The sequence below is a fragment of the Megalops cyprinoides genome, chromosome 19, assembly GCF_013368585.1.
Source record: "Megalops cyprinoides isolate fMegCyp1 chromosome 19, fMegCyp1.pri, whole genome shotgun sequence".
Taxonomy (NCBI): Eukaryota; Metazoa; Chordata; class Actinopteri; order Elopiformes; family Megalopidae; genus Megalops; species Megalops cyprinoides.
Genome location: NC_050601.1, coordinates 8,195,099 through 8,221,389, shown reverse-complemented (window position 1 = coordinate 8,221,389; position 26,291 = coordinate 8,195,099). Strand labels below are relative to the sequence as shown.

Here is a 26,291-nt window from a genome sequence, read left to right as displayed (position 1 = left end):
CCATTTTTAAATCTGGGTAGCCAGCTACCCATGTGACTATTTCGTTACAAGAAATTGTTTGCACTCCCGTGTCTTGTGTCATTAAAATATTCCTGACATGAGAATATTTTGCTTATCCTGACATCTGGTTCCAAATAAAATATATTTTCTGTGTACCAACGATTTAACAAAAAATTTCCTCGACCAAACACAATCTGGGACTTGTAGTTTTTGCTGTAACGTAGACTGCTTTGCGACATGTTTTTGCGACAGTCCAGTACAGGCGCCGAATTTGGAAACTTTGGGGTAGAAATACTCACACGAAATATAGTATTGCTATTTATTTACGTAGTTAGCTGACTACTGATACAGATTTAAACGCATTTTACACTTTGTCTACATATCGCGATTATCACAAACTCACTTCATGATTTATGGCCGTTAGCTAGTGAGAACTCTTATGTTTGTTCATATCGGCTAGCTACTAATGCTGACAACAACAAAGTTATCTAATGAGCTAAGTGGCGAATGTAACTGTACATGCCATGATTTTGCAACAGAAGTAGGTCAGATAACTTGCAAGAACACTTTAACACGTCAAATTATGTGATGGGATTGAGAAAGGACTGTACGTTTTACGCAGACATGGCCCTTCGCAGATTTCGAGTAAGTGGCTACTTGCAGAACCAGCAAGTAGATTAGGATGATCTACAGACTAGAAAGGTCACTTTTCCGTGTTGGATTACGATTAACAGTTCAGAACAGGTTTTCTATACGTGGTGCTGCTAACATGATCCGAAGAACTCAAATCAAGAAGGTCCTGTGTGTGGCAGAGAAGAACGATGCCGCCAAAGGGATTGCGGACATCATGTCAAACGGCAGGGCACGGAGGGTGAGTATGGAGGTGCACAGTTATACATATAGGATAGCTGCCCTATGGAGCAACCGTCGTAAATTACGGGGGGGATGGCGGGGTTGTCACCCTCTTAATAATCAAAACCGGCCAATACACCCCCCCCCCCCCCCCCAATAAGTGATATATTACCTTTCCAGTGAAACATTTCAGGTTTTCGTAAATTGACTTTGGTTGTCTTTCTTTTCAGAGAGAAGGCTACTCAGTGTATAATAAAATCTATGAGTATGAATATCACCTCTTTGGACAGGTAGGTATCTTCAGAAAATTCTGTTTAATTGACACATCGTGTGATTTGATAGGTGAAAGACAGTGGTTGTCCTTGGAAAGTCATACAGCATATGATTAAGAAGCTGGACTTGTTTCCAGACGATGGCAGGATCTCCTGGTTGCATTCTTATTACACTTGAGGAAGTTATATAGAGGAGCTGCAGTAAATACCTAGCTATGTAAATGTGGTACACATGTGGTACATATGGTAAAGTTTGTAAGATAACTCTGGTAAGCAAATTATCAGTAATGTCATGCAAAGGACGAAAAAAAACCTTTATTTTTAAATTTTATTTATCATATTTTATGTTTCTGCCTGTTAACATTGTCAGTAGTTTGACTTGGTATACTTCATTTTCTGCGTAGGATGTGACTGTTTCCATGACATCAGTCTCAGGACATCTTTTAGGTCTGGAGTTCAAAGCCCCCTTCCAGAAATGGTGAGTGGGCATTATTGTAAAATGCAGGAGGATTCATTAGTATTTTTTCCTTATTGTTAAGGCACTGTTGTATACGACCTTTTTTTGCAATTGTAGGCACAGCTGTAATCCGGTCTTGCTGTTTGATGCAGAAGTGGAAAAGTATTGCCCTGAGAACTTTGTTCAGATAAAGGTAGTCTACGTATTTTTTTTCTTTTTATAACTGAAAGCAATGAAGTCCAAAATGAACTAGATTGACCCTCTCAAGGGCCTGAACCTTTTCCCTCTCAAGTGGTCTAACATTGCATACCTAATTCCAGAGGACCCTGGAGAAAGAGGTCCGACAGTGTCAGGCTCTTGTCATCTGGACTGACTGCGATCGTGAGGGAGAGAACATCGGCTTTGAGATTATTGATGTCTGTAAAGCAGGTGATTATTGCATTTTTTTTAATACTCTTACTTTAACACCTAGTTTCTTTTGATTGAAAGAAAGATGTGTTTTTTTTTCTTTTGGAGCTATGATTGAAATCTTTGGCAGTAATGTAAGATTATTTGTTAAAGGTAAACAGTATAACTGGGACCACTGGGGAGGTGTGGTGTGGAACCATTTGGATCTGAACTGGTTTGAAATGAAGCAGACTTGAGTTCCTTAACATCCAGTGAAAGTCACTGTCATGTTTATGAAATGATAAAATTCTAAACACTCTTCATGACACAACTGAGACGATAATCCATCAGAATGTCATATTCATTTCTCCCAATTAGTTAAAAAAAAACGATTGGATTGGGAGTAGTTTGCTACCTCTGCTTTTTCATGAAGTGACCAATTGGATGCTTCCCTTTTTAAAAGACTGTGCATGTTTACTCTTTCTGATTTCAGTGAAGCCGAATGTTCAGGTGTTCAGAGCTCGTTTCTCAGAGATCACCCCGAACTCCATCAGGAGGGCCTGTGAGACTCTGACCGAGCCAGACATTAATGTCAGCGATGCTGTGGATGTCAGACAGGAGCTTGACCTTCGTATTGGTAAAGAGAGACTTCTGTTCTTCTGTTCTTCAGCAAGCACTCTAAACTACTCCATGCCTTGATTATTTAGAACAAGTCTGTGTCTGCTCACCCACTTTTCTGGTCTGTCTCTTTCCATCTGTCAATCTAAGCATTTGTTTAGACATCCAGAGTACATGCATGCTCAGAGGTTATCTCACACATAGGTTTTGCTTTAAAGTAAAGAAACTATATGGCAATGTCAAAATTTCAGCGATTGAAGTTCCAGATATAGTTGAGCTTGTTCTTTTCCAGGCGCATCATTTACCAGGTTCCAAACTCTGCGCCTGCAGAAGATATTTCCAGCCGCCCTGTCCAATCAGCTCATCAGCTATGGTAGCTGCCAGTTCCCCACTCTGGGCTTTGTGGTGGAGAGGTTCAAAGCCATTCAGGCCTTCATTCCCGAGACCTTTTTCAAAATCAAAGGTACTGATGAGGACAGGTGCATTCCCTTTCTCATACTCCACCACCAGCACTGTGTGGCATGCCTCTAGGACGTCTGCTGCATGAAACTCACGGCCTTTGTGTTTCTGAAACCCGCGTGTCCTGCAGTGCTCCACGAGACTGAGGAAGAGGCGGTGGAATTCAGCTGGAAACGACACCGGCTCTTCAACCACACTGCCTGCCTCGTTCTCTACCAGATTTGTATGGAGGTTTGTGCACTTCCTCTGATTCAGTATAGAATTTTTTTTTTTTTTTGCCAGTCAGAGACTAAATCTCTGCATACCTTTTTAGAGGACTCCTGTTTAGACTAGAGACCAATGTTGTTTTTCATTGTTGGGGAAAAGTTTAATTTTTATAGGTAAATGATTGCACGTTGTACATACTTTGGGTTCTGAATCCATGATTTGTAAAGAAGTGATTTCTGATTTCTAGGATCCTGTAGCCACTGTTGTTGGTGTGACAAGTAAGCCCAAAAGCAAATGGAGACCTTTACCTCTTGACACTGTGGTAAGTACAAAATGAATGCAAAGCTATTTTGCACCGTGCTTTTATTCTTTATTTAATCTGAGTATGTGCATACTTTGGGAAATAATATTGGCATTATTCCTATTTTTTGTAGGAACTTGAGAAACTGGCATCCCGTAAACTGAAATTAAGTGCTAAGGAAACCATGAAAACAGCTGAAAAGCTGTACACTCAAGGGTAGGATGTGTTGCTCTTATCCAGTTTATACTACCAAAGAGGAAGCTACACAGGAGCAGAGTGTAACTGCTGGTTTTAATCTGTGGTCATGTTTGATGTATTAAAGGTTCATCAGTTACCCCCGTACGGAGACCAATATGTTCCCAAAAACCTTGAATCTTACCCCCTTGGTGGAGCAGCAGACCCAGGATAATGAGTGGGGGGCATTTGCACAGCGTATTCTGGATCGGGGTGGTCCCACTCCCCGAAATGGGAACAAATCTGACCAGGCCCATCCACCTATTCACCCCACGAAGTATACCAGCACCCTGCAGGTGATTCTGTTGTTTTACACAGTGCAGTTGTTCACAGTGTTATCTACATGCTTAAAAAAAATCAAGTGAATCAAAAATAAAAAATGAATCAAATCAGCTGGGAAGTTGTAGCTATTTACCGTGACTGTACATGGGATCCCACAGGGAAACGAGCGGCGGTTGTACGAGTTTATCGTACGTCACTTCCTGGCCTGCTGCTCCCAGGATGCTCAGGGGCAGGAGACCACGGTCGACATTGACATCGCCCAGGAGAAGTTCACCGCACACGGGCTGATGATCACTGCCAGAAACTACCTGGACGTTTACCCATACGACAAGTGGTACACAAAGGTAATCTGCCAAGTCTGTGAAGTCACCACAAAGGCCCACTGGCTGGGTTTCATTTGCTTATATACAGTGTGGCTCCTTTGAAAAAGGAGACAGTGTCTCCTTCAGTCTGCTGTGTAGCTGGGTTGTCTATGTTCTGCAGTAGAGGGGTGTGGTTAAGTTAAGTTGTCATTGAACCCTCACATGACATGTTTGTCTATGGCCCAAGGTTATACCAGTTTACGAGCAGGGCTCCCAGTTCCAGCCCACTGCCATAGAGATGGTGGATGGACAGACCAGCCCACCGCAGCTGCTCACTGAGGCTGACCTCATCTCTCTCATGGAAAAGCATGGCATTGGTATGCTGCTGCTTGGCAATACAATGAAAGGCACTGTATGCTTTTACAGATTGTTCCAGGACTGTACAGGGGATCTGGGGTTTTTCTCTGAGATATTAGTGGTTTATTTCCATGTGTGATTCATCATGTATATTGAGATATATGGTGTGTATGTACTTGACTTCCCATGTTTTTCAGGCTGTCTAGTTTCAGAGTAACACAGGTTAACTTGAGGTAGTGCTTCAATGGCTTGAAGCCAGACCAGTGTTGTTAGCCTGGTCTGACACTCTTGCTTATTTAACTTGGGTGGATACACTTCTGTTTTCTTGTGCTGGAAGTTGCTGTGGATAAGAGCATTTGCTAAATGAATGTAATGAAAATGTAATATATGTCTAATATCTAAATTGAGTTTGAGTTAGGGTAACTATGTGCATACATATTTGGGAAAAAAGTAAGTTTTTGAGTAATTATTAAGTAAATATTTGAATTATTGTCCAATCAAACCCTGATGATCATATTTAAGCATGTCAGAGCCAGATTGGAGGATGCAACCTGTCTCATTCTCATTGTTCCTCAGGTACTGATGCCACACATGCTGAGCATATAGAGACTATCAAGACCCGAATGTATGTGGGGCTGACGGCTGATCAGAGGTTCCTTCCTGGAGAGCTAGGCATGGGCCTAGTGGAGGGTAAAGAGTGTAGTCTACTTTGTCAAGCAGTAACCTTTTATGGTTATGAAATATGCCTCTTTCTTATATATACAGTTTACATAAGCATGGCAAAAAGAATATGGTCAGACTTAAATTATTCCCCCGGACTGATTTGGAATGGGGGAATATATACATATTGGACATGTACATTAGTTGTTGTTATAGAGCCGGTTTAGGAGTGTTGTTTTTAAAGAATGTTCTGTTTCATGGTCCTTCTGCAGGCTACAACTCAATGGGCTATGAGATGTCCAAGCCCGATTTGAGAGCAGAACTGGAGGCTGACCTCAAACTGGTCTCAGAGGGGAGGAAAGACAAACACGCTGTGCTCCGACATCACGTGGAAAAGTACAAGGCCGTTTTCATCGAGTCTGTGAGGAAGGCCAAGAAGTGAGTGGGGAGAGAGAACTCTTTGTGAGAACAGTTGAAGCTGAAGATTCCACATGTCTGTAAATGAGTTGCTGTAAAGTTTCTTTTGGAGTAAAATGTCGTCCGGTGTTGAAAATACGCTGGGCGGCCCCAAGACCTGCACCTCTTGTCCAGGTTTATGAGTGTTTGTCTGGCTCCATCCTTGTTGTAGGCTGGACGAGGCACTTTCCACCTACCTGGGTGAGGCTCTGGAACACACTGAGCAGGAGGAGACGGACATGAGGATGGACATGCCCCTGCCCATCCGAAAATGCCCTCAGTGCAACAGGGACATGATGCTCAAGAAGAAGAAGGATGGTGTAGGGTAAGAGACCGCCACAGTTGGCCGTGGCTTCTCTTATGCTGTGATATACAGTAGTGGCTTAGGAGCTGAGCTTGTGACCTTAAGATTTTAGGTTTGGTGAAGGTTGTTAGGCTGAATTTCTTCAGTAGAATGTCCAGCTGAGTTGAAATTGTGAGCTTTGCAATTCACTTTAGGGGTGTCTGGGTAGACACACAAAGCAGAGATGAAAGAAATGAACTGTACTAGGCTGATTGTCCAAACTCAGCACTTTCTCAGAGATTTATTTTGTCAACATGCTAAGAGCTTTTACTGAAGGTAAGGGTCCATGCTAATGCTGTTTGTTGCTTCTCTCCTCCACATATAGGAAGTTCCTCAGCTGTGTTGGATACCCAGACTGTAAGAGTTCTGTGTGGTTCCCTGATTCAGTCCTGGAGGTCAGCAGAGATGAAAGTGTTTGCCCAACCTGTCACCCAGGTCCTGTGCACATGTAAGTGGTGAATTACTTCTACCCCCTTCTCAGCCCTTTCTAGTCAGTACAGTATTTCCATGATTTCTAGTTATGATTTTATTAAATAATTCATTGGTGACTTTATAACATTAACATCATCTTGTGTGTATTGATTACAGGCTGAAATTCAAATTCAAAAGGGGGAGCCTGCCTCCCACAATGCCACTGGAGTTTGTGGGCTGCATTGGTGGGTGTGATGAAATGCTCAGAGAGATCCTCAACTTGAAGTATCTGAGAGGAGGAGGAGGAGGAGGAGGAGGAGGAGGAGGAAGTGACATCACTGTGCAAGCATCCAACAGAGCTCCCAGGAACCAGTCAAGGGCCCGTCCACTACCCAAGCCCAGAGCAGAGAGCAGCAGAACACCAGCTCCTGCCCCCCAGCCCACGTGGGAAGAACAGCCCCAGGCAAGGGTCAGCAATGACATCACTGTGTGTAACTGTGGGCAGGACGCCATCCTCCTCACTGTGCGAAAAGAGGGGCCCAACCAAGGCCGGCAGTTCTACAAGTGCAACACGGGGAACTGTGATTTCTTCCTGTGGGCTGACCAATCAAATGAGCAGGGCGGGCAGACAGGGGGCAGGAACTTCCCCAGCCACACCCCTCAACCTCTAAGACCTTCCACAGGCGGGGGAAACATGTGGCCCAGTTCCAGTGGCTTCGGCAGACCTGCGGCAAACAGGAGGGATTTTGGCGGCGGTGGGGGGACCGCCATGTGTAACTGTAATGAGCCGGCTGTGACGCGGACCGTCATGAAGGAAGGGCCTAATAAGGGCCGAACTTTCCACACATGCGGCAAGCCACGGGACCAGCAGTGCGGCTTCTTCCAGTGGGCAGATGAGAACGAACCGCCAGGTACTGTTCCCTTCTTAGAGCAGTTCATTTTTGAGCTGTGATGAGAGTGAGGCCTGATGAACCCCTTCATGGGTGGAGCTGCCTTTTACTGTCAATCACAGACTCCTATAAACCAATGAGCACCTTAGCAAAACACTGATGCCATTTAGGGATTCATGAAGCTTCACTTTCCATTACTGTTTTGTACTAATGGCTGAATTGAGCCAAAAAATGCCTTGTATATCAGAATATCATTTCAAAGGAAAGTATGGTTGAATCTTCATGTGGTGGGTGATCGTAGAATATCCATAATTGCCTAATAGTATAAATTAAGATGTTTTTTCAAGTAATAATAGACCTACAATAATTTAACACACATGTTCATCACAATTTTAAAAATACAGCTTAAAAGCCAGTGGCAGGAAAGGCATGTGATATCTTAGACCTTCTAATGATTTTTGTGAATTGGCTCCCATTGTGTTGTAGAACATCATTTGAAACTTTGTGGCTTCAGTTCACCTATCCTCTAGGCTAGTGAATGCATTGTATGGGATTTCAGTGATACAATGGCACCTTCTCTCAGGGCTTTCCAAGTCTTTAACAAGACTTTTTGGAAGATTTGTCCACACTGGAGGATTCCAAAGCGGGTCTAATGAATGTTACTGTACATATCAGCTTTTGAGCAGACAAGACTGAAACCCGTTAGTGCTATTCAAAAGCAGATATTCACCTTCATTCCATGCAAGTTGTCTTTGTTGGCATGTGTTGGCACTGGAAGAAAAATAACGCTTACCTTTGACATCTTTGCACTTCACTAGCTCCAGGGGGTTTTGGAGCTGAAGGAAGGGGTGTGAAGGAGAGGAAGACAGGTGGGAGCACGTCAATCAAGGCACCAGCAGCCAAGAGGCCCAGGACTTGTGGATTGTGCCGTCAGCCTGGCCACACACGGAACACGTGCCCACAGGGCCAGTAAGGCCTTGCCTCGCTGGCCTTTGGGTGTTTTACACCCATAGTTACACAAATAACAGTTGCACCCAGTAAATATTTATGCGAACAATTTATATATTAATGTTTACACTTTAAAGAAAAAAAATGAGTGTATTTAATCTTTTTTGTGTCTCTTGTTTGTCATTGGGTTCAGTTTGCTGAAACTGTTTGGTGTATAAATTTCCTTTCAGTGGCTTGGTGGATCAATAACCAGCGTGCATTTGAAAATGGTTTTCGCATTATTGCGAAAATGGCATTTCGCATTTTGCAAACGCAATATTTTTCTGCTTAAGTATATTATAATTAAAATTGTATTTCTCCTACAGCATAATCTACAGCATATGTCATACAAACAATGGCATGTTATTTACGTTGATATGTCCATTTAGAGGTAAATGTGGAAATTTATGCTTTAGTTATGATTCAGAACCAGAGAGGAATATTTAAAAATAAAACTGAAGCTTTGAGTTTTGCCTTTTCAGCCTTTCTTCAGCGAGTGTTGTAGAAGACTGATTGATATGTTTTTATTGGGTGTGGCCCTTGTTCCTTCTGCTCTGTGTGCTCGGAGAGACAATTCACCAGTGCAGCTTGGTAGGTTTCTCAACTTCTTTGTATCTAGGAGGAAATGCCAGTGCGTTTGCACCTCAGAAATCTGTCAGTGCATATTTAAAACACTGCGCGGTTCAGTTGAGTGCTTGAAACCTTGAGATGTTCTCACACAGAACTGAGCAGAGCTGAAACATTGTAGGGCAGACATTTGTCTGTAGTTACTTTTATTCACACTGTCAATGCCTTATCTGACCTTTGTTGTTTTTCCCTGTAGCTACGGTAGATCACTCATGCTTGTCTTGCTCTATCTAGAGCTCAAACATGCTAATCTGTTCACTTTGTGTTGTTTCACAAGTGCATATGAACACTGTCTTATAGTTGGATGTACTTAATTTAAGCTGCAATGGGTACAAAGTCTAAGGGATACAGAGAAGTGTATTGAATGTTAATGTATAAAATGCGAAAATGAAGGAATAAAATGTATTTTATATTTATATTCATAGTATTTCTTGTGTGTACTGGGTCCTCTATCTTGCATAACACTCACACATTTTCTAGTACACTTATATATTCTTACTTGAAGATAATTTCTTAAATAATCAAGCGTTTCTTGCGTATGTCCCATGCCCCTCCATGCAGTACTGAGAACTTAACTCTATTCCTTATTACAAGTTTTTTTTTAACCTTAAGTACACGAAGATGGGGTAAAGGACAGGAAAATAACTTCAACTGTTTTTTTACGTGTAAGACATAAGTTAAACCGCTACAGTTCTTTGCCTATGCCTCTGTACTTCGAGGATGTACCATTTTGTTTTAGAAGGGGTGCATCTTACAGCAGCTGTGCCGGACAGGCGGCTCTCTCTTGGGCAACAGTCAGCAGCAACCCACCCAGAAATAGACAGAAACTGACTCATTCGCCAGCTGCAATGGCTGCCACCGGAGTCCTTCCCTTTATCAGGGGGGTAGACCTCAGTGGAAATGATTTTAAAGTAAGTTAATTTTGTATTTTTGTTCATTAAAATAAACCAGCTAGTTTTGGGTTTTGTTTCAGACGTTAGCTAGGTAGGTGTGCCGGTTTATTAATCAGTGGTAACTATTATTAACGAACGATATGTAGCTAGCCAGCCAGCCATTATTATTATTGATAGCTAGCTAGCTTCTCAGCTAGCTAGTTTGTCTCAGCATGGTAACTAGCTGACTGGCTTATTCGTTACCGTGGTTTTGTCAATATAGCATACAGTTAGGTTGATAGCCAACTGTCTAGCTGGGTGGCTGTACGCATTAGTAGGTATCTAAATAAGACCGCTGGCTACTAGCTAGGTTTGAACAGTTGCTAACTTGTAGCTAACTGTGACGTGCCTTGTCAACCCAACCCCTACTTGAAATGGCCCGACTACTACCCATAGCATTAATGCTAGTTTTCTAGCAAGAACAGTCATTGGTAGCTACTTAAATCTTGTAGGGAATTTAGTTAGTCAGCTAGCGAACTTTAACAAGGTTGGTAACAAACCAACTTAACTTCCTGTTGTAATAGACAGCTAGCTAGCCGCCTGGCTAGTCGAAGTTAGCTACACCAGTAACGTGAGTAGCTAACGTTGATGCGTGTGTGATGTTATTGTGGCTTCTTGGCAAGCAGAACAGTTATTCAATATCGGTGGTATATAACTATTTAGCTAACCAACTAGTTAAATAATAAACTGGCAAATAAAGTTAGCAAACGCTTGATAATGATTGGTTGACTCGGTAGCTAGCTTACCTTTGCTCGACTTGCTGAATACATTAAGGGTGGTTAGCTAGCAGCTGTAGGTGGGTCTTGTCATGTCGCTAGTAAATACTTTTACTACTAGTACTTTTTTGTTGTTCTTGTATTGAAAAAGGAATTTAAGTGGTGTAAAAGTGATATATCAGCCCCCCATATATAAAACCCAATTTTTACAACTGTCAGCTTATAAAGCTTATATGACGTTTTGAGAATGGTGTCATGTTTATGCCCTTAACGTCTTCGGTCAGAGTCATAACCACATTTCAGTAATTCTTCTATGCCTCCATCTAAATGGAACAAGTAAACTGTTAAAGAAGCATTGTTATCTCTACCATCAGCAGCATTATCTACTTCCAAGGCAGCGATTTTATATGGAAATAAGCTCATTTTAAGCCTTTGTTTTCTTTTGACATTTTGATCTGATGACTTTGCCCTGACCTTATTTGCTGGTTTGATATCCGTTCTGTTTCCAGGGAGGTTATTTTCCAGAACATGTCAAGTCGATGACCAGCCTCCGATGGCTGAAACTCAACAGGACTGGGCTCTGCTATCTTCCAGAGGAACTGGCCTCCCTCCAGAAACTGGTGAACAGCTTAGGCATTATTTGGCCTCAACAACCTTTTGGGTCATATGTGCTGGAATTCTCAGCTGCCATATGAGAACCTATGTTTTTACTGTAACCTAATTCTGTTTTTTTTGGGATGAATGAAACATATGAATGAAATAAGACAGTACATAAAACTAATCTATGTGGTATTGTCTCTTTCCAAAAAAACAGGAGCACTTGTCAGTAAGCCACAACAGCCTGACAACATTACATGGGGAACTGTCCAGTCTTCCGTGCCTCAGGGTAAGGGACAAGGACACAGAAGAAAATTATATGAAAGTGAACACTGGTCACTGTATAAGAAAGCCATCTTCGTCTCTAGCTAATTTAGTTTTGAGGTCACACCATAGCTAACACCCCTTAACTCCATGTAGGTCATTGAATGAAAGTGAGTCTTGGAGCTGTTAACATTTATCCAAATGTGGCAAGATGAGAGCAAAACATGTGAGCAGTGGGTTTTTTACTGAGGAAAATTGCTTTCTTTCCCAAAAGGCTATTGTTGCCCGAGCGAACAACTTAAAGAACTCCGGTGTCCCAGATGACATTTTTCAGCTGGATGACCTCTCAGTGCTGGTATGTAAGCATTTTCTGGGGATTAATGTCTCAAATGTGTAGATAAGGCCTAAATCTGCGCTATTCCTCGAGGCATGCAGTGTCACGGGCATTTGTTCTCATCATCCCCCCTGCTGACTGTCCTCCCTCACCCTTTAACTGGTGGCTCATTTATTGTGATCAGTGGCCCAGCTCTTGTCTGCTCAAGGACAGGCCAGGTGCATGAGGTGTCCAGAGATTAGCAGTTTGCTTTTACTACGATTCACAGATGTAAAGATGGGTCTCGTTGTCTTTTTTAAATGATTTACATATGTTTGCTGTCGATTTGTTTTTTCCCCAGGATCTGAGCTACAACCAGCTGACTGAAATTCCCAGAGACTTAGAGAACTCCAGGAACATGCTGGTTCTCAACCTCAGTCATAACAGGTGAGATCCTTTGCTATCAGAGGATGGGTTTGGGTCTCCTGTCGCTGTTGCCAGGAATAAAAGTGATTTGGTTATCGTTGATCTTATTTGTGTTCGTGCATGCGCATGCTGTTTCTTCACGCTAATTCTTACCTTCTTTGTTCTTTTAGTGTTGATAACATACCCAATCAGCTGTTCATTAACCTGACGGACTTGCTGTACCTGGATTTGAGCGACAATAAGCTGGACAGCCTACCGCCTCAGATGAGACGTCTGGTCCACCTACAGACCCTGATACTCAATAACAACCCCCTCATGCACGCACAGTTAAGGTGAGAAAGAGACAGAGCTGGCTGCTTTCTGAGAGGTGCAAAACCGGTCTGATTTTGGTTATTCCCATTTGTGAAACATAAAGAATGCCTGTATGTAGGACCTGGAGCATTTGCTTTTTCATCCTCATGGATTAATATTGATGGTAAAAGCTGGCAGGCGTGTACTACCGGTGGCAGTATTGACATTTTCTGATTACATTTTTTGTCTGAACAGACAGCTTCCTGCTATGGTGGCCCTCCAAACTCTACATCTGAGAAACACACAGCGCACCCAAAGCAACATGCCAACAAGCATGGAGGGTCTCACTAATCTGGCAGGTACAGACCAGCATATTTTGAGATAAATATCATCAAATGTTACCTTTATAGGCAAAAACTTTTTTTTCCAGAAGCCAGAGAGAACCTCCACTTCACTGTCCCTCTGTTTATTTCATGGCAGATGTGGACCTCTCGTGTAATGATTTGACCAGAGTGCCAGAGTGCCTTTATACTCTGTCCAACCTGAAGCGCCTCAACCTGAGCGGCAACCAGATCTCAGAGCTGTCGCTCTGTATCGATCAGTGGACGCAGATGGAGACGCTCAACCTCTCCAGGAACCAGCTGACGTCACTTCCTGTAAGAGTCGAGCTGTTTGGTGTCTGTAGGAGGTTTTTGAAACTAAGTATGGTGAGCGCATTGAAAGCCTAATATATGTGGACAAAATAATTAACTCCTAGTAGGTGTAAGGTATTGGCTTTTTGTATGCCTTCCCATTTGTTTACTGTTTCTGTCAGTCATGTGAAACTTCAGCTATTACAATACAGATACCAGGAAAAAAATAAAGCACGCAATGTTTTAAAACTTTGAATTTGCTCCTGCAAATTGTGCTGAGACAGTATTTTTTTTTTTATATAAATAGAAGGATGTTGCCTCGGCAAGCAGTATCTCATAATTTAGATGTGATGTGTTTTCAGCACAGCTCATGCAGCCTCTCCATGCCATGCTCTGCTTTCAGTCTGCCATCTGCAAGTTAGGTAAGCTGAAAAAGCTGTATCTGAACTCAAACAAGCTGGACTTTGACGGTATCCCCTCCGGGGTTGGGAAGCTGGCCAGTCTGGTGGAGTTCATGGCAGCCAATAACAACTTGGAGCTCATTCCTGAAGGCCTGTGCAGGTCAGCCTCAATCTTCTCTGAAACATTAACAGCAAATGTGGTCATTAAATGCGCCAGACTTGAAAGCCGTTTTTGTCTGTCCGCTGATTTATGTATGTTTTGTCATTAGGTGTGGGAAGCTAAAGAAGCTGGTCTTGAATAAGAATCGCCTTGTAACGCTGCCAGAAGCAATCCATTTCCTCACAGATCTCGAGGTAGGGGTCAATGTTGTTCTCAATTACTGAAAAGGCGAAGACTCTTAGGCCTCACTTCAGTCCAGTCTCCATCCATTTTGTTGTTAGCACTGAGAAAGAGTTTATAAAGTGTTGGGGTTTTTTCTGTTCTGCTCTAGACTTATTTTACTTCTGATGCTGTGAAAGTATCAAAAAAGTTACATTGCCTTAGACTTGTAGTCAGAATGCATTGTGGTTAGATTGAACACATTCCTCAGAATTCTTGACACAAAAAGGTACTTACCCTGTCCGGATCACAAGCTTTAATGCTGATGGCCTAATTTTGCCTTTCAGGTCCTGGATGTTCGGGAAAACCCAAACTTAGTGATGCCCCCCAAACCCGTGGACAGGACGGCAGAGTGGTACAACATTGACTTTTCTCTGCAGAACCAGCTCCGATTGGCTGGAGCATCCCCGGCCACCGTAGCTGCAGCGGGCGGAGGTATTGTATATCTGGAAGCTGCTTTCTGTTGGTCAGAGTCTAGAGTGGGGTGGCAGTGTAGCATAGTGGTAAGGAGCAGGACTCGTAACCAAAAGATTGCCAGTTCAGTTCCCCGCTGGTTCACTGCTATCGTACCCTTGGGCAAAGTACTTTACCCAGAATTGCCTGAGTAAATATCCAGCTGTATAAATGGGTAACGTGAAAAATTATAACCTATGTAAGTTGCGTCTGCTAAGTGACAATAGTCTAATGTAATGTATTACTGTACCCGTGAGCAAGGTGCCCAGCCTGAATTTCCTCTGTAAATATCCTCCTTTGTAAGTGTCTAGTATTTACACTGGGAAGAAAAACTTCTGTTGTTTTAGGTATATTCCACCTTTTTTCCACAGGAAACAGCCCACGAGACCCACTGGCCAGAAAGATGAGACTGAGACGGCGTAAGGATTCTTCCCAGGATGACCAGGCCAAGCAGGTGCTGAAGGGCATGACAGATGTGGCCCAGGAGAAAAATAAATCCATTGAGGTAAAGGATCTCCACAGCAATGAGGAAGGTGTCATATTTACAGTCTAAGGTGCAGTAAAAGCCTACAGTTAGAGTATTTTTGGCAAGATTTTGTCAGTCATTGTGGAACGTCAGATGATTGATAAAATGAACTTTGTCTTCAGTCAATTACACGGAGTATCAGGCAAATCTGTGCGTAGGCTGACACTGTTTTGCAATATTAATTTGCTCATTTCTCTTATTCTCTTGCATAGCTTTTTGTGTACTTTTTCACTTGTGTATGTACTGAAGCTGTTTAAATTTAGTACCTTGCTCAAGGGTACAACAGTGATTTAAACCTTCAAACCTGATGTTCCAAGTGCTCTTCAACCATACTGCCACAAAACTGTGGAAGTGAGGCACTGCCCTACAGGACCCATCTAACCTGTGCGCTGTTCGGTTGTCCCGCCAGGAGAATGGGGACCTAAAGTATGGGGACCTGAAGGCTCGACGCTGGGATAAGAACCTTGAGAAACCCCAGCTGGATTACTCAGAGTTCTTCCAGGAGGACGTGGGCCATATCCCAGGTGTCACCGTGTGGCAGATTGAGAACTTTGTGCCCATGCAGGTGGATGAAGCCTTCCATGGGAAGTTCTATGAGGCCGACTGCTACATCATACTAAAGGCAAGGATAACACGCCCTCCCTTCCTTCCCTCACTCTCTTTATTGTTCCTTCTCTTAACCAAGGTGAATGTTTGGCGAAATGTCTCTGCCTTTGCCAGCTGTGCTCTGTGAGTGGCTTTTTCTGAATTAACGACGGCAGTGGTTGTGGTTTCTCAGACGTTCCTGGATGAAAACGGCGCCCTCAACTGGCAGATCTTCTACTGGATCGGCCAGGAGGCCACACTGGACAAGAAGGCCGGCTCGGCCATCCACGCGGTCAACCTGCGCAACTACCTAGGGGCAGAGTGCAGGACCATCCGTGAGGAGATGGGGGAGGAGAGTGAGGAGTTCAGTGCGGTCAGTACACAGAAACACTCGGCCCGCCCCTCAGCAACACATGCACAGTGTTGGAACAGAATGTCCAACAGGAAGCAGGAAGGAAGCCATTGCAGAGTTGTATATTGTGCTTGTTCGTTTAGGCTTTCAGATAAGTGAATCTCCAGTGTGAACCAGTGTGCCTTTTTTTTTTTTTTTTTTTTTTTTGCAAAGGCAAGAATACAAGGCAGTTTACTGATAACACATATTCCATTTATGGTCATTATTATGTCTGTATGGCACAGAGATGATAACCTGGCTTCTGTGTTATCAGGTATTTGATAACGAAATCTCCTACATCGAGGGAGGAACTGCCAGTGGGTTTTACACAGTGGAGGATACGCAATATGTGACCAGGTGAAAATAGAAGCAGGGTGATGTGTGTACATGCGTGTGTGTGTGTGTGTGTGTGTGTGTGTGTGTGTGTGTGTGCATACGCGTGTGTGTGTGCGCGCGTGCACGTATGTGTGCATGTATGTGTGCGTGCATGTGTGCGTGCATGTGTGCATACGTGTGCGTACGTGCGCGTGCGTGCGCGTGCGTGCGTGTGCGTGCGTGCGCGCGCGCGCGTGTGTGTGTGTGTGTGTGTGTGTGTGTGTGTGTGTGTGTGTGTGTGTGTGTGTGTGTGTGTGTGTACATGTGAAATGATGCTGTCTGTTGTGTGACCAGGCTTTACCGAGTGTATGGTAAGAAGAACATTCGGCTGGAGTCTGTCCCCCTAAAGGCTGCTTCCCTGGACCCACGGTGAGTCCTGTATCATTTCCACTCCAAAATATCGTCAGCACTTTATTTGTGACTTACACGTCCGTCTCATTTTAGTCTGGAATTTATATTGCTCCAGAGAATTTGCTCTCTGCAAAAAGCAATTTTTGTGGGAAGTTGATAAGTGTTTATATAAGTATAAATAGCAGACCCAGGGGAGAATGGTTGAAATATTTATGCCAAGCATTAGGCAAGCAAGTGGCCCTTACAAGGCATCTCTGTTAGTCTAATCCAGACACCTTCCCTGGGTTTAGTTTTCTCATAGAACAACCTTAGATGCCGTAAATGTCATACAGCAATTGTGTAGAAATCTATTACAAACTATTAGAAACTGACAGCACATGGTTTTGCTTTATGGATTGATTTAAGGATCTGTTGTGACTGCTTTTCTAGTTTTGTCTTCTTGCTGGACGCCGGATTGGAGATTTTCGTGTGGAGAGGAGCAAATGCTACATTGAGCGGCACCACTAAAGCCAGGTATATATTCCAATTCTGAATTTACACACTGGGCCATGGCCAGCCTACTCATGTGACATCAGATAGGGTTCTGGTTTTGACAACAGTGTTCTCATATTAAGGAACTTATTCATTTCGTCAGATACAAAAAAGGGGGCTATCAATTCAAGCTAGCGTTGGAGACATCCAAAGTGTCCCAAGAGGTGCAGTTAGCCTAGTTTAGAGCTGTTGAGCTCTCGCTCAAGGTCTTCTTCCTCCTTAACGAGGCCTGTCAAGGTTAATCGAAGTGATCGCTCAAAATGAATCATCCCTCAGAACACTGGATCTTATCAGCCCAGAGCAGAGTGGCATATGCAGCGTTTACATTTTAATAACTCATTGCAATACTCTGCTCTCTCATGTATGTGTTCATCTGTTTCGTGTGATGCCTCAGTCTAACACTTGGCTCAGTTGATATCCCAAATGTCTCCAGATTTGACTTTGCAGGAAAAGAGCAGTTAAGCAGATCACTCACTCTTGCATGATTCGCTCAATGGCGTCATTGAGATTCTCATGTAATCAATGTGTGTTTTCTCTTAATTTCAACAACGATAAATGACTGAAGCACTGAAGTATGTTGACGTAAAGAGACATGCTTTGTGCCGCTCTGGCAGTAATCTGTGTATTTCTGTCAGGTTGTTTGCTGAGAAGATCAATAAGAATGAGAGGAAGGGCAAAGCTGAGATCACCTCACTGGTCCAGAATCAGGAGCCTCCGGAAGTCTGGGAAATGCTCGGGGGTCAGCCTGATGAAATCAAGAAGCACGTCCCAGACGACTTTGCTCCGGTGCGACCCAAACTCTACAAGGTATGGCAGACCACCAGGTTAAAGCCCTCACCAGGACCCATAGCTGACATGGACATTGTTGCCTTGTAGAGTTGTACATCACAGATGCACATGCAGCTTTTCTGCCAGGTAACTGATGAAATAATGCAGACCCAGGTTCTGAATGTTGTAAACAGTGTGCTGCTATGGGTGCACCTTCTTACTGACAATGTGTATGCCGTTCGTGCGCAGAATTTCTGTTGAACAAGCGTATGATCAAAATTGGTACAAGTGCCAGTGCAGCAGTGACTTATCAGTTGAGATTTGCAGCACGTTAGACATTTGCAAAACAGTATCAGATTAAAACAAGATAAAATGATACATTGAATCAAATCAAATATATAAACCGTATGAGACTAACTAGCCATGCATTAACAGCAACAGGAAAAAATGTTACACACGAATGACATTAGATTTTGAGAACTTTTTCTTGAGTTTTTCTGATTAGCTCCTCATATTGCCTTGTTTCTTTCATACACAGGTGGGCCTGGGCCTGGGCTACCTGGAGCTCCCTCAGATTAACTACAAGCTGTCAGTGGAACACAAGGAGAAACTGAAGCTGGACGTTCTCCCAGAGCTGAGGCTGGTAATGTCAGCCTTCAGTGTTCCCGCATGAAGCGCAACAGTGCAAACCCTATTTCTGTCTCTGACGTAGCCTAACACATGTTCTCTCCCCCGACTGCAGCTCCAGAGCCTGCTGGACACCAAGGGGGTGTACATCCTGGACTGCTGGTCGGACGTGTTCATCTGGATCGGACGCAAGTCTCCCCGGCTGGTCAGGGCCGCGGCGCTCAAGCTGGGCCAGGAAATGTGCAGCATGCTGCACCGGCCCAAACACGCCGTGGTCATCCGAAACCTGGAGGGCACCGAGTGCCAGGTAGGCCCCCGTACCACACCCCCATGTCATTGTGGCACCGTGGCACCTGAACCTGTCAGAGACGGCAGAACATTCCTGCTTCTGCTTTGCTTTGCAAGGCATGCAGGTTAATGCACCATATCTCATTATGACGAAATGGCAGAGATGTGTAATGTCCACGTGTAAAAGCAGACTCTTTGTGGGGCATTTTTGACATGGGACATGGCAGGAAATAAAGTATTATTTCAGGTCGTTTTCACTTGCACTCTGCGGTGATACTACTACTACTAATAGTTAAGCTTGCATAGAGCTCTTAAAGGTGACAGGTATTGATTTATCCACCGCTAATGTGGAGCCATCACCTATGATAAGTGTGGGCCTCAGTTCTGCATAAAGACAGCATTGACAGGACAGGACATTCCTTGTCCCTTTTCAAGGATACGTTTTTTTGCTTTGTCTAGGGAATAGGTCACCTCATTGGCGAACCTACACTATTTTAATCATAACTTCTGTTGTAGGAGATCACAGCCACTTGGCAATAGAAAGGCTACAGGACAGTATGGCTGCTGAACAAGCAAAAAATGTAATGAGAATGCATTGTTTGAATTCATGTTTTCGCTGAGCTCATGTGGTCTAACCCGCTCCCCTCTCCCCGAACCAACAGGTGTTTAAATCCAAGTTCAAGAACTGGGACGACGTGCTGAAGGTGGACTACACCCGGAACGCGGAGACGGTGCTGAAAGACGAGGGGCTGGCAGGAAAGGTGAAGAAGGACACGGAGCAGAAGGACCAGATGAAGGCCGATCTGACAGCCCTGTTCCTCCCGAGGCAGCCTCCCATGCCCCTCACAGAGGTGAGCGCTCTGCTGCCACGCCTGCTCTCTGACACTATCAAACTGCACCATGCAAATATCAGTCAACAACTTTAACTGGAGCTTGAGATGAACTCTCAACAGATCTGTCTCTGATCTCTTTTGGGGTGCATTTGTAAATATGTACTGATTATACAAAAGAAAGGACACTTACAATATTTATAAAAGCTTGGTTACGCCAGCTATCACCTTGCCTCTGACTCCTCCAGTTTTATGTTCTCACAGAACATGTCTTCCTGCTTCTTAAAAACAGTCCAGTCAGGCTGTGCCAGCCCCTGGTGTCCATATGGTATGATGAGTCCTCTGCTTTTGTGTTCGGCAGGCAGAGCAGATGATGGAGGAGTGGAACGAGGACCTGGACGGGATGGAGGGCTTCGTTTTGGAGGGGAAGAAGTTTGCCCGTTTGCCTGAAGAGGAGTTTGGCCATTTCCACACGCAGGACTGCTATGTTTTCCTCTGCAGGTGAAGTCAAAAAACAACTTCAAGCATGCTCCTTTTTGTGCCATACTGTGGATATACAAAGGTTAGGGGTTTGAGGGCCTGGTGATGTAAAGTCATTGTATTCTGCTGGTGCACTCATGAGAGAGGTAGTTAACCACAATTGCTTCAAAATATCTCCAGCTGTATAACTTCAAAATATGCTCAGTTTAAGTTTGTGTAATTTTATTAAGCGGGTAAATAATGTTAATCAGTTTTACCGTTTTTCTTCTATCCTGACACTTCAGACAGGAATCGTACCCAAACTGTAGTAGCCCTGACACAGTAGCTGATGTGTAGCTGAGAAGTAGCTGGTGTTGGTGACTGTTTCCTTTCTGTCTCATAGATACTGGGTACCAGTGGAGTATGAAGAAGATGAGAAGAACAAGGAGAAGGGGGACGAAGAGGGCGAGGATGAGGACAAGGGACCGGAGGAGGACTTCCAGTGTGTGGTGTACTTCTGGCAGGGCCGTGAGGCCTCCAACATGGGCTGGCTCACCTTCACCTTTAGCCTGCAGAAGAAGTTTGAGAGCCTCTTCCCAGGCAAACTCGAGGCATGTGTTTGTCATTTCAGCCACTCTCTTTACTGATCTACCAGTTACATGTCAAGTTCCTCTGCATTTGTATTTGAAATGGTCTTTAAAGTGATTGGAAAGGCCTCTTGTCTGAGTTGCATGGATAGATGAAGAGGTAAACTCATGCTGCAGTACCCTTGTTAGCCTGCAGCAGGGTCTAGCACTAGGTGGTGTAATGTAGTACTCCTTGACATTCCAGGACTGATTCTCATATCAAGAACAGTAAGTCAGAAGATGATTTTTTTGATCTCTGACTAGCATTATCTTTCCGTGACACCACATTTAAATGGATCTGTGAGTATCCTGACGCCTGTTGTAAAGCAACTTTTTCATGCTTTGGACGTTGAAGGTGGTGCGCATGACGCAGCAGCAGGAGAACCTGAAGTTTCTGTCCCACTTCAAGAGGAAATTCATCATTCACAAGGGGAAGAGGAAGCATAAGGAGAACAGTGTGCAGCCTAGCCTGTACCACATCAGGACTAACGGTAGTGCCCTCTGTACCAGGTAAACAGCCCTTGTAACAGCACTTGTTTCGTTGTTACTGTAGCTTTGTAATCCTGTAGAGGGGGCTAAATTCTGAAGGGGGGCAGGATTAAGATCTTTCTTGAACTATTATGAGCAGCTGTGTTGCATAGTGGTAAGGACTAGAGCTTGTAACTGAAAAGTTGCCGGTTTGATTCTCTGCTGGAGCACTGCTGCTGTACCCTTGGACAAGGTACTTAACCCAGAATTCCTCCAGTAAATGTCCAGCTGTAGAAATGGATAACATGTAAAATTATAACCTATGTAAGTCGCTGTGGGTAGGAACATCTGCTAAATGTCAGGAATGTAATGTAATGTAATTGCTATTAAAGCCCAGGTGGTGCTAAGACTAGTTTTAGGTGGATAGCAGAGGCTGGCTGATGTTGTATGCAGGTTTACATTACACTTCCAAGGGCTTGACATACAGAGGAGACCATGTTTTGTAAGTGCTCATGGCTTCTGCTAATGGGGTCAGGTTTCCACATACATTTGAACTAAAGCAGCCATTTAAAACAAACTACCCCTAACACCACAGATATCTTTTTGTGGTAAATTGTGTGTGTCAATGTCATCTCTCCTTTTTAGGACAATCCAGATTCCCACAGACTCCAGCAACCTCAACTCTGAGTTCTGCTTCATATTAAAGGTAATGAATACATACCACTCGATGCATGAGTAGCACCATGAAGAAGGTACATGGCCCAGTAAAAGCGTTCAGTTACAGTATGGTGATACAGTGAAAACAGTGGGTACACATATTGATGGTCTAATGTCACAGACACTCACACACAGTATTCACATACACAAGGCCAGGAGATGAATGATACTCAGTCTGTTTCCAGTCCAGTACTACAGTAGATGTATGAACTGATTCTCTTCATGTTGATTCGTGTTCGGTGGCAGTGCTGGAGCGTTGAAGACGTGAGCTGACCAGGCTCATTTCAGTGTTCTTATTTCTGTGTGGTGTGTGTTTGTGTGTCTCCTTTTACCCAGCCTTATTTCATTCAAATGATTTATTTAGCCCAGTCGTTTATGAAGGGAATGGCTGGAATCTGACCAGCTGGGTTGTGTTTCCTGGCTTTCTCTACTGAAGGGCGAGGCGATGTGACACCGCCTCTGTCTGAGCCATGCTCCCAGGGCCAGACACTTACGTCATCAGAGTGGGTGGGGGAGAGAGGAGGGGCTTGGCAGTGCATCACAGCAGGCCATATGAAGTTGCACACTCGTTTTTTTCCATTAAGTATATAAGTGTATAACTATGATATGTAATTGTACTCTGTGAGCCTGTCTCAAAATAGCTGACTAGGGAATTATCGTGGACATTCCTATTGATTTTTTTTGGTCAACAAAACACCTTGAATTACTCCAGTTTGATTATATTGTAAGTAATTATGTTCACACAGGACGCACATGTTAAAGCATTACATTGCCCCCTTTTAGGTACCGTTTGAGAGCACAGACAACCAGGGCATAGTGTACACATGGGTGGGCCGGGCAGCAGACCCAGATGAGGCTAAGCTGGCAGAGGACATCATGAACTCGATGTTTGATGACACATACAGCAAACAGGTTAGCACTTTGTACCTACATGTTGATACTGGTGTCTTTCTATGTTGATAGAAATTATACATATAATATATATAATAAATGTAAATGTAAATGTAAATTACTGAGTACATGGTACTAAGAACTGACTGAGATTTTCCTTCCAGGTGATCAATGAGGGAGAGGAGCCTGAGAACTTCTTCTGGGTTGGGATTGGTTCTCAGAAGCCCTACGATGAGGATGCAGAATACATGAAATTTGCCAGGCTGTTCAGGTGGGTGTGTTCTCAGTTGGGCCTGATCTTCAGGCGAGGCAGCTAAAATCTTCACACCACCACCACACAGGTTCGTCCTTGACATTTGAGGTCTGTTACTTGAGAAACATCAAATGTCAAGGACGAATGATCGTGGCATGATGGTGGAGGTTGTCAGCGCAACTCCATCTTACACTCAGTGATTTGGTCCCTTGATCTCAGGTGCTCCAATGAGAAGGGGTATTTCTCTGTGTCGGAGAAGTGTTCCGATTTCTGCCAGGATGACCTTGCTGATGACGACATCATGCTCCTGGATAATGGGAAAGAGGTGACTGCTTATGTTTATTTTGTCAGTCACATAAGATCATATTGCATAAAGAGACACACATATGCTGGTGGAGAAGCGGTGGCAGTGAGGTGAGGTGTAGTGTCATGCTCCCTGTTTGAAGCTGTACATTATTTGTGTTTGAATTCTAGGTGTACATGTGGGTGGGCACTCAGACCAGCCAGGTGGAGATCAAACTGAGCTTGAAAGCTTGTCAGGTGAGCTTAAACGCCTAGAATCGATCACACTGTGGTGATCAATCTGTGAATCTCCCCAGCCCTGTGCAAACTACACTCCTGTAATTTCCGATGTTGTTAGTCATTGTAGAAAAATATTCTTTGTCCGTTAAACCTAAAAGTACAGACCCCAAACACTAAGCCTGTAGAGGTTCCCACTTCATCAGAGCAACTGCTAAAAATTAGTCAATTTTAATGAGTAACACATCTGGAATGTTTTCAACAGTTGCTACTTTTTACATAACATTTCCTTGTTAATTTTAGCAACCACCAAGCCTTATAATCTTGTTCAGGTAATGAAGACAGTAACACGTGTTAAAACAGAGTTTTTGAAACTGAGCACAAATGGTGATGCCGTTAGCCTAACCTCCAGTGCCATCAGTGGAATGTGGATTGGGGGGCAGAGCTGCGCTCTCCGTGTTCTGACCGCTATCCCCACACGTGGCAGGTGTACATCCAGCACATGAGGTCTAAGGAGGCAGAGCAACCCAGGAAGCTGCGGCTGGTGCGCAAGGGCAACGAGCCCCACTGCTTCACCCGCTGCTTCCACGCCTGGAGCGCCTTCAAGAAGCCGCCCGCGTAGAGAGTGGCGGCCGAGCGCACGCAGCACCTCCCGGCTCCGCCAGGGCACCGCATCACAGCACCGCGCACGCACAGCTTCACCTTCACAGCGTCTATACACACCTGCTGCTTTCCCGGGTCTTCTGAATGTGAGGTCATAACTGGCTGAGGATTTTAAGAATCATGGATTTCAAATGAGTTTAACAGAGCTTTCGAGATTACATTTAAATGTACAGACGTTTATAAAGGGCTATACTCGCAAAGAAAAACCCACTTACTTTTCGAGAACATATTGGTTAAAGAAACTGATTATTTTTTAAATAAGACATAAATTAAAAAAGGAATTATGAGGACACTGAGAATTCTAGTTACTTCAGCTAATTAAGTACATTCGTTTTCATTTCTTTTTCCTTTAAAGTACTAGGGGGAGCTAACCTAAGGGCCACAGTTTTTGTTTTATATATAGAGATTTATCAGGAAACCATTGTACTTGGCATGTACTTGGTGTATTTGTCCTTCTAGACCCCTTCACCTCAGTATCTACTGTAACTGCAGATTGTTGATATTCTTAAGGTGTCTGATTTATGAATGGCTCTACAGCTGCAATAGAAATGACTAAAACGCACAGCATTTAGAGTATGAATTTCCATAGACCGTTTCAATGGGAAATTGCTGTGTCCATACCCGTGTCCATTGGCAATCCACGTGCTGATGGCAATTGCTTATGGCTGTCTTCTAAAATTACTCCAGCTCTGGGTGTCATTGATATTTAACAAAATAAATGTGCCAACAATATTCTGATGGTTCAGCTGTACCTAAACCGACTAAGAATTTAACGAGATTTTAGTTGCTTTAATTGCCATTTACGTGTTTATAATGTTGCCAGTTTCTATAATTGGGGCTTCTGTTGTAGAATATAGGATGTTGCGGTGGTAGCCAAGTACCTTCTCAGCACAGTGTTGTTGGGTGTGTTTACCATGGGCAGTTAATGCACTAAAGGAGAATGTAGGACAAAAGAATGGAGAAAATTCTTCACAAAAAATGGTCTTTTGTTCCACAGACCACTGTTCCACTGGGCCGTGCTGTCCAAGTAGATTCACAGTTATGTGGTTTTAGGTCATGGTTATATCGATGTGCATTTAAAATGGGAGGGGATATAAACTGTAATTACGCAAACCCTATACACGGTTGTTCTGGCTTATGTTTTACATATCACAGGTCCTGTACCTTCATGCTTGGAGTGGCAGGAAAGGGTAGGTTGGAAGTGTTTACATCCATCAGTTGCCAGACCTGCATTCTCTTGTTAGCCCTCGTGCTTTTATTTTGTTTTCTTGTCTGTGTGTCGAGGTTTAGTCCTACTAGTTGCCACATGTCTTTATATGTTTATGTATACAGATATATTCCATGTTTCAGAATACACCTCACTTTGATTTTGAGTTATGTCCTGTACGTCTGCAAGACGGTTGCTCAGAGTGGAATCTTGGTTTTTGAGGTCAGAAACTACTGTATTTATGGATTTTGTACTCCAATAAAATTTCACATGACAGCTTCTGTTGAACTCCCCTGACTCAAGTATAAGCACTACATAACATTTATCCCAGGAATCTAGATCATTAGGCCTGAAATGGGTGAACTTTACATTGTTGTACACTAAAGACAGAGGTGTAGACATGATTGCAGAATCCCTGAACACATCTGACCGATGTAATGCACCACATTTTCGGCAGAATGTTTCATACAGTATAGTAGACCTTAGCATTTGTTAACTGAGTAACTTGGTCTTGATGACATATCTAAATTTATTCTTAATGTGTCATATTTGGACGCTAGCCCTTCACCAGCAACTGAAGCCAATAATACCTTTGACCTTTTAAAAAGCCCAAGGTTTAGAGTTTTGGTCATGTGACCTGGCTCTTGCCTGCGTCAACACAGTTGCATTGACCACCTGTTGCGGTCAGAATACAAAGAGCCTAGGATACC

The 26,291-nt window shown here is 43.6% G+C and overlaps 2 protein-coding genes across 2 annotated transcripts; both read left to right on the top strand.

Annotated features, from left to right (window-relative positions):
* Positions 1-463: 463 nt before the first annotated feature.
* top3a (DNA topoisomerase III alpha) lies at positions 464-8,836 on the top strand. Its single transcript, XM_036552930.1, has 19 exons — positions 464-871; positions 1,083-1,142; positions 1,529-1,602; positions 1,699-1,774; positions 1,902-2,010; positions 2,462-2,605; positions 2,879-3,049; positions 3,176-3,276; positions 3,500-3,574; positions 3,687-3,769; positions 3,876-4,083; positions 4,228-4,413; positions 4,619-4,748; positions 5,305-5,418; positions 5,661-5,826; positions 6,017-6,169; positions 6,513-6,635; positions 6,776-7,509; positions 8,307-8,836. The coding sequence occupies exons 1-19, from the start codon at positions 683-685 to the stop codon at positions 8,459-8,461; spliced, it is 3,051 nt and encodes a 1,016-aa protein (XP_036408823.1). The 5' UTR covers positions 464-682; the 3' UTR covers positions 8,462-8,836.
* A 1,078-nt stretch (positions 8,837-9,914) lies between these two features.
* Positions 9,915-25,853, top strand: flii (FLII actin remodeling protein). The gene is made up of 30 exons (XM_036552849.1): positions 9,915-10,013; positions 11,260-11,370; positions 11,565-11,636; positions 11,886-11,966; positions 12,286-12,371; positions 12,521-12,682; positions 12,897-13,000; positions 13,122-13,297; positions 13,677-13,834; positions 13,944-14,028; positions 14,341-14,488; positions 14,878-15,011; positions 15,442-15,654; positions 15,811-15,990; positions 16,283-16,365; positions 16,678-16,752; positions 17,164-17,247; positions 17,901-18,072; positions 18,572-18,676; positions 18,776-18,967; positions 19,611-19,799; positions 20,140-20,279; positions 20,641-20,848; positions 21,219-21,373; positions 21,977-22,037; positions 22,832-22,960; positions 23,104-23,210; positions 23,412-23,517; positions 23,667-23,732; positions 24,199-25,853. Exons 1-30 carry the CDS (start codon positions 9,951-9,953, stop codon positions 24,331-24,333), a joined length of 3,780 nt encoding a protein of 1,259 aa, XP_036408742.1. The 5' UTR covers positions 9,915-9,950; the 3' UTR covers positions 24,334-25,853.
* Positions 25,854-26,291: the final 438 nt, after the last annotated feature.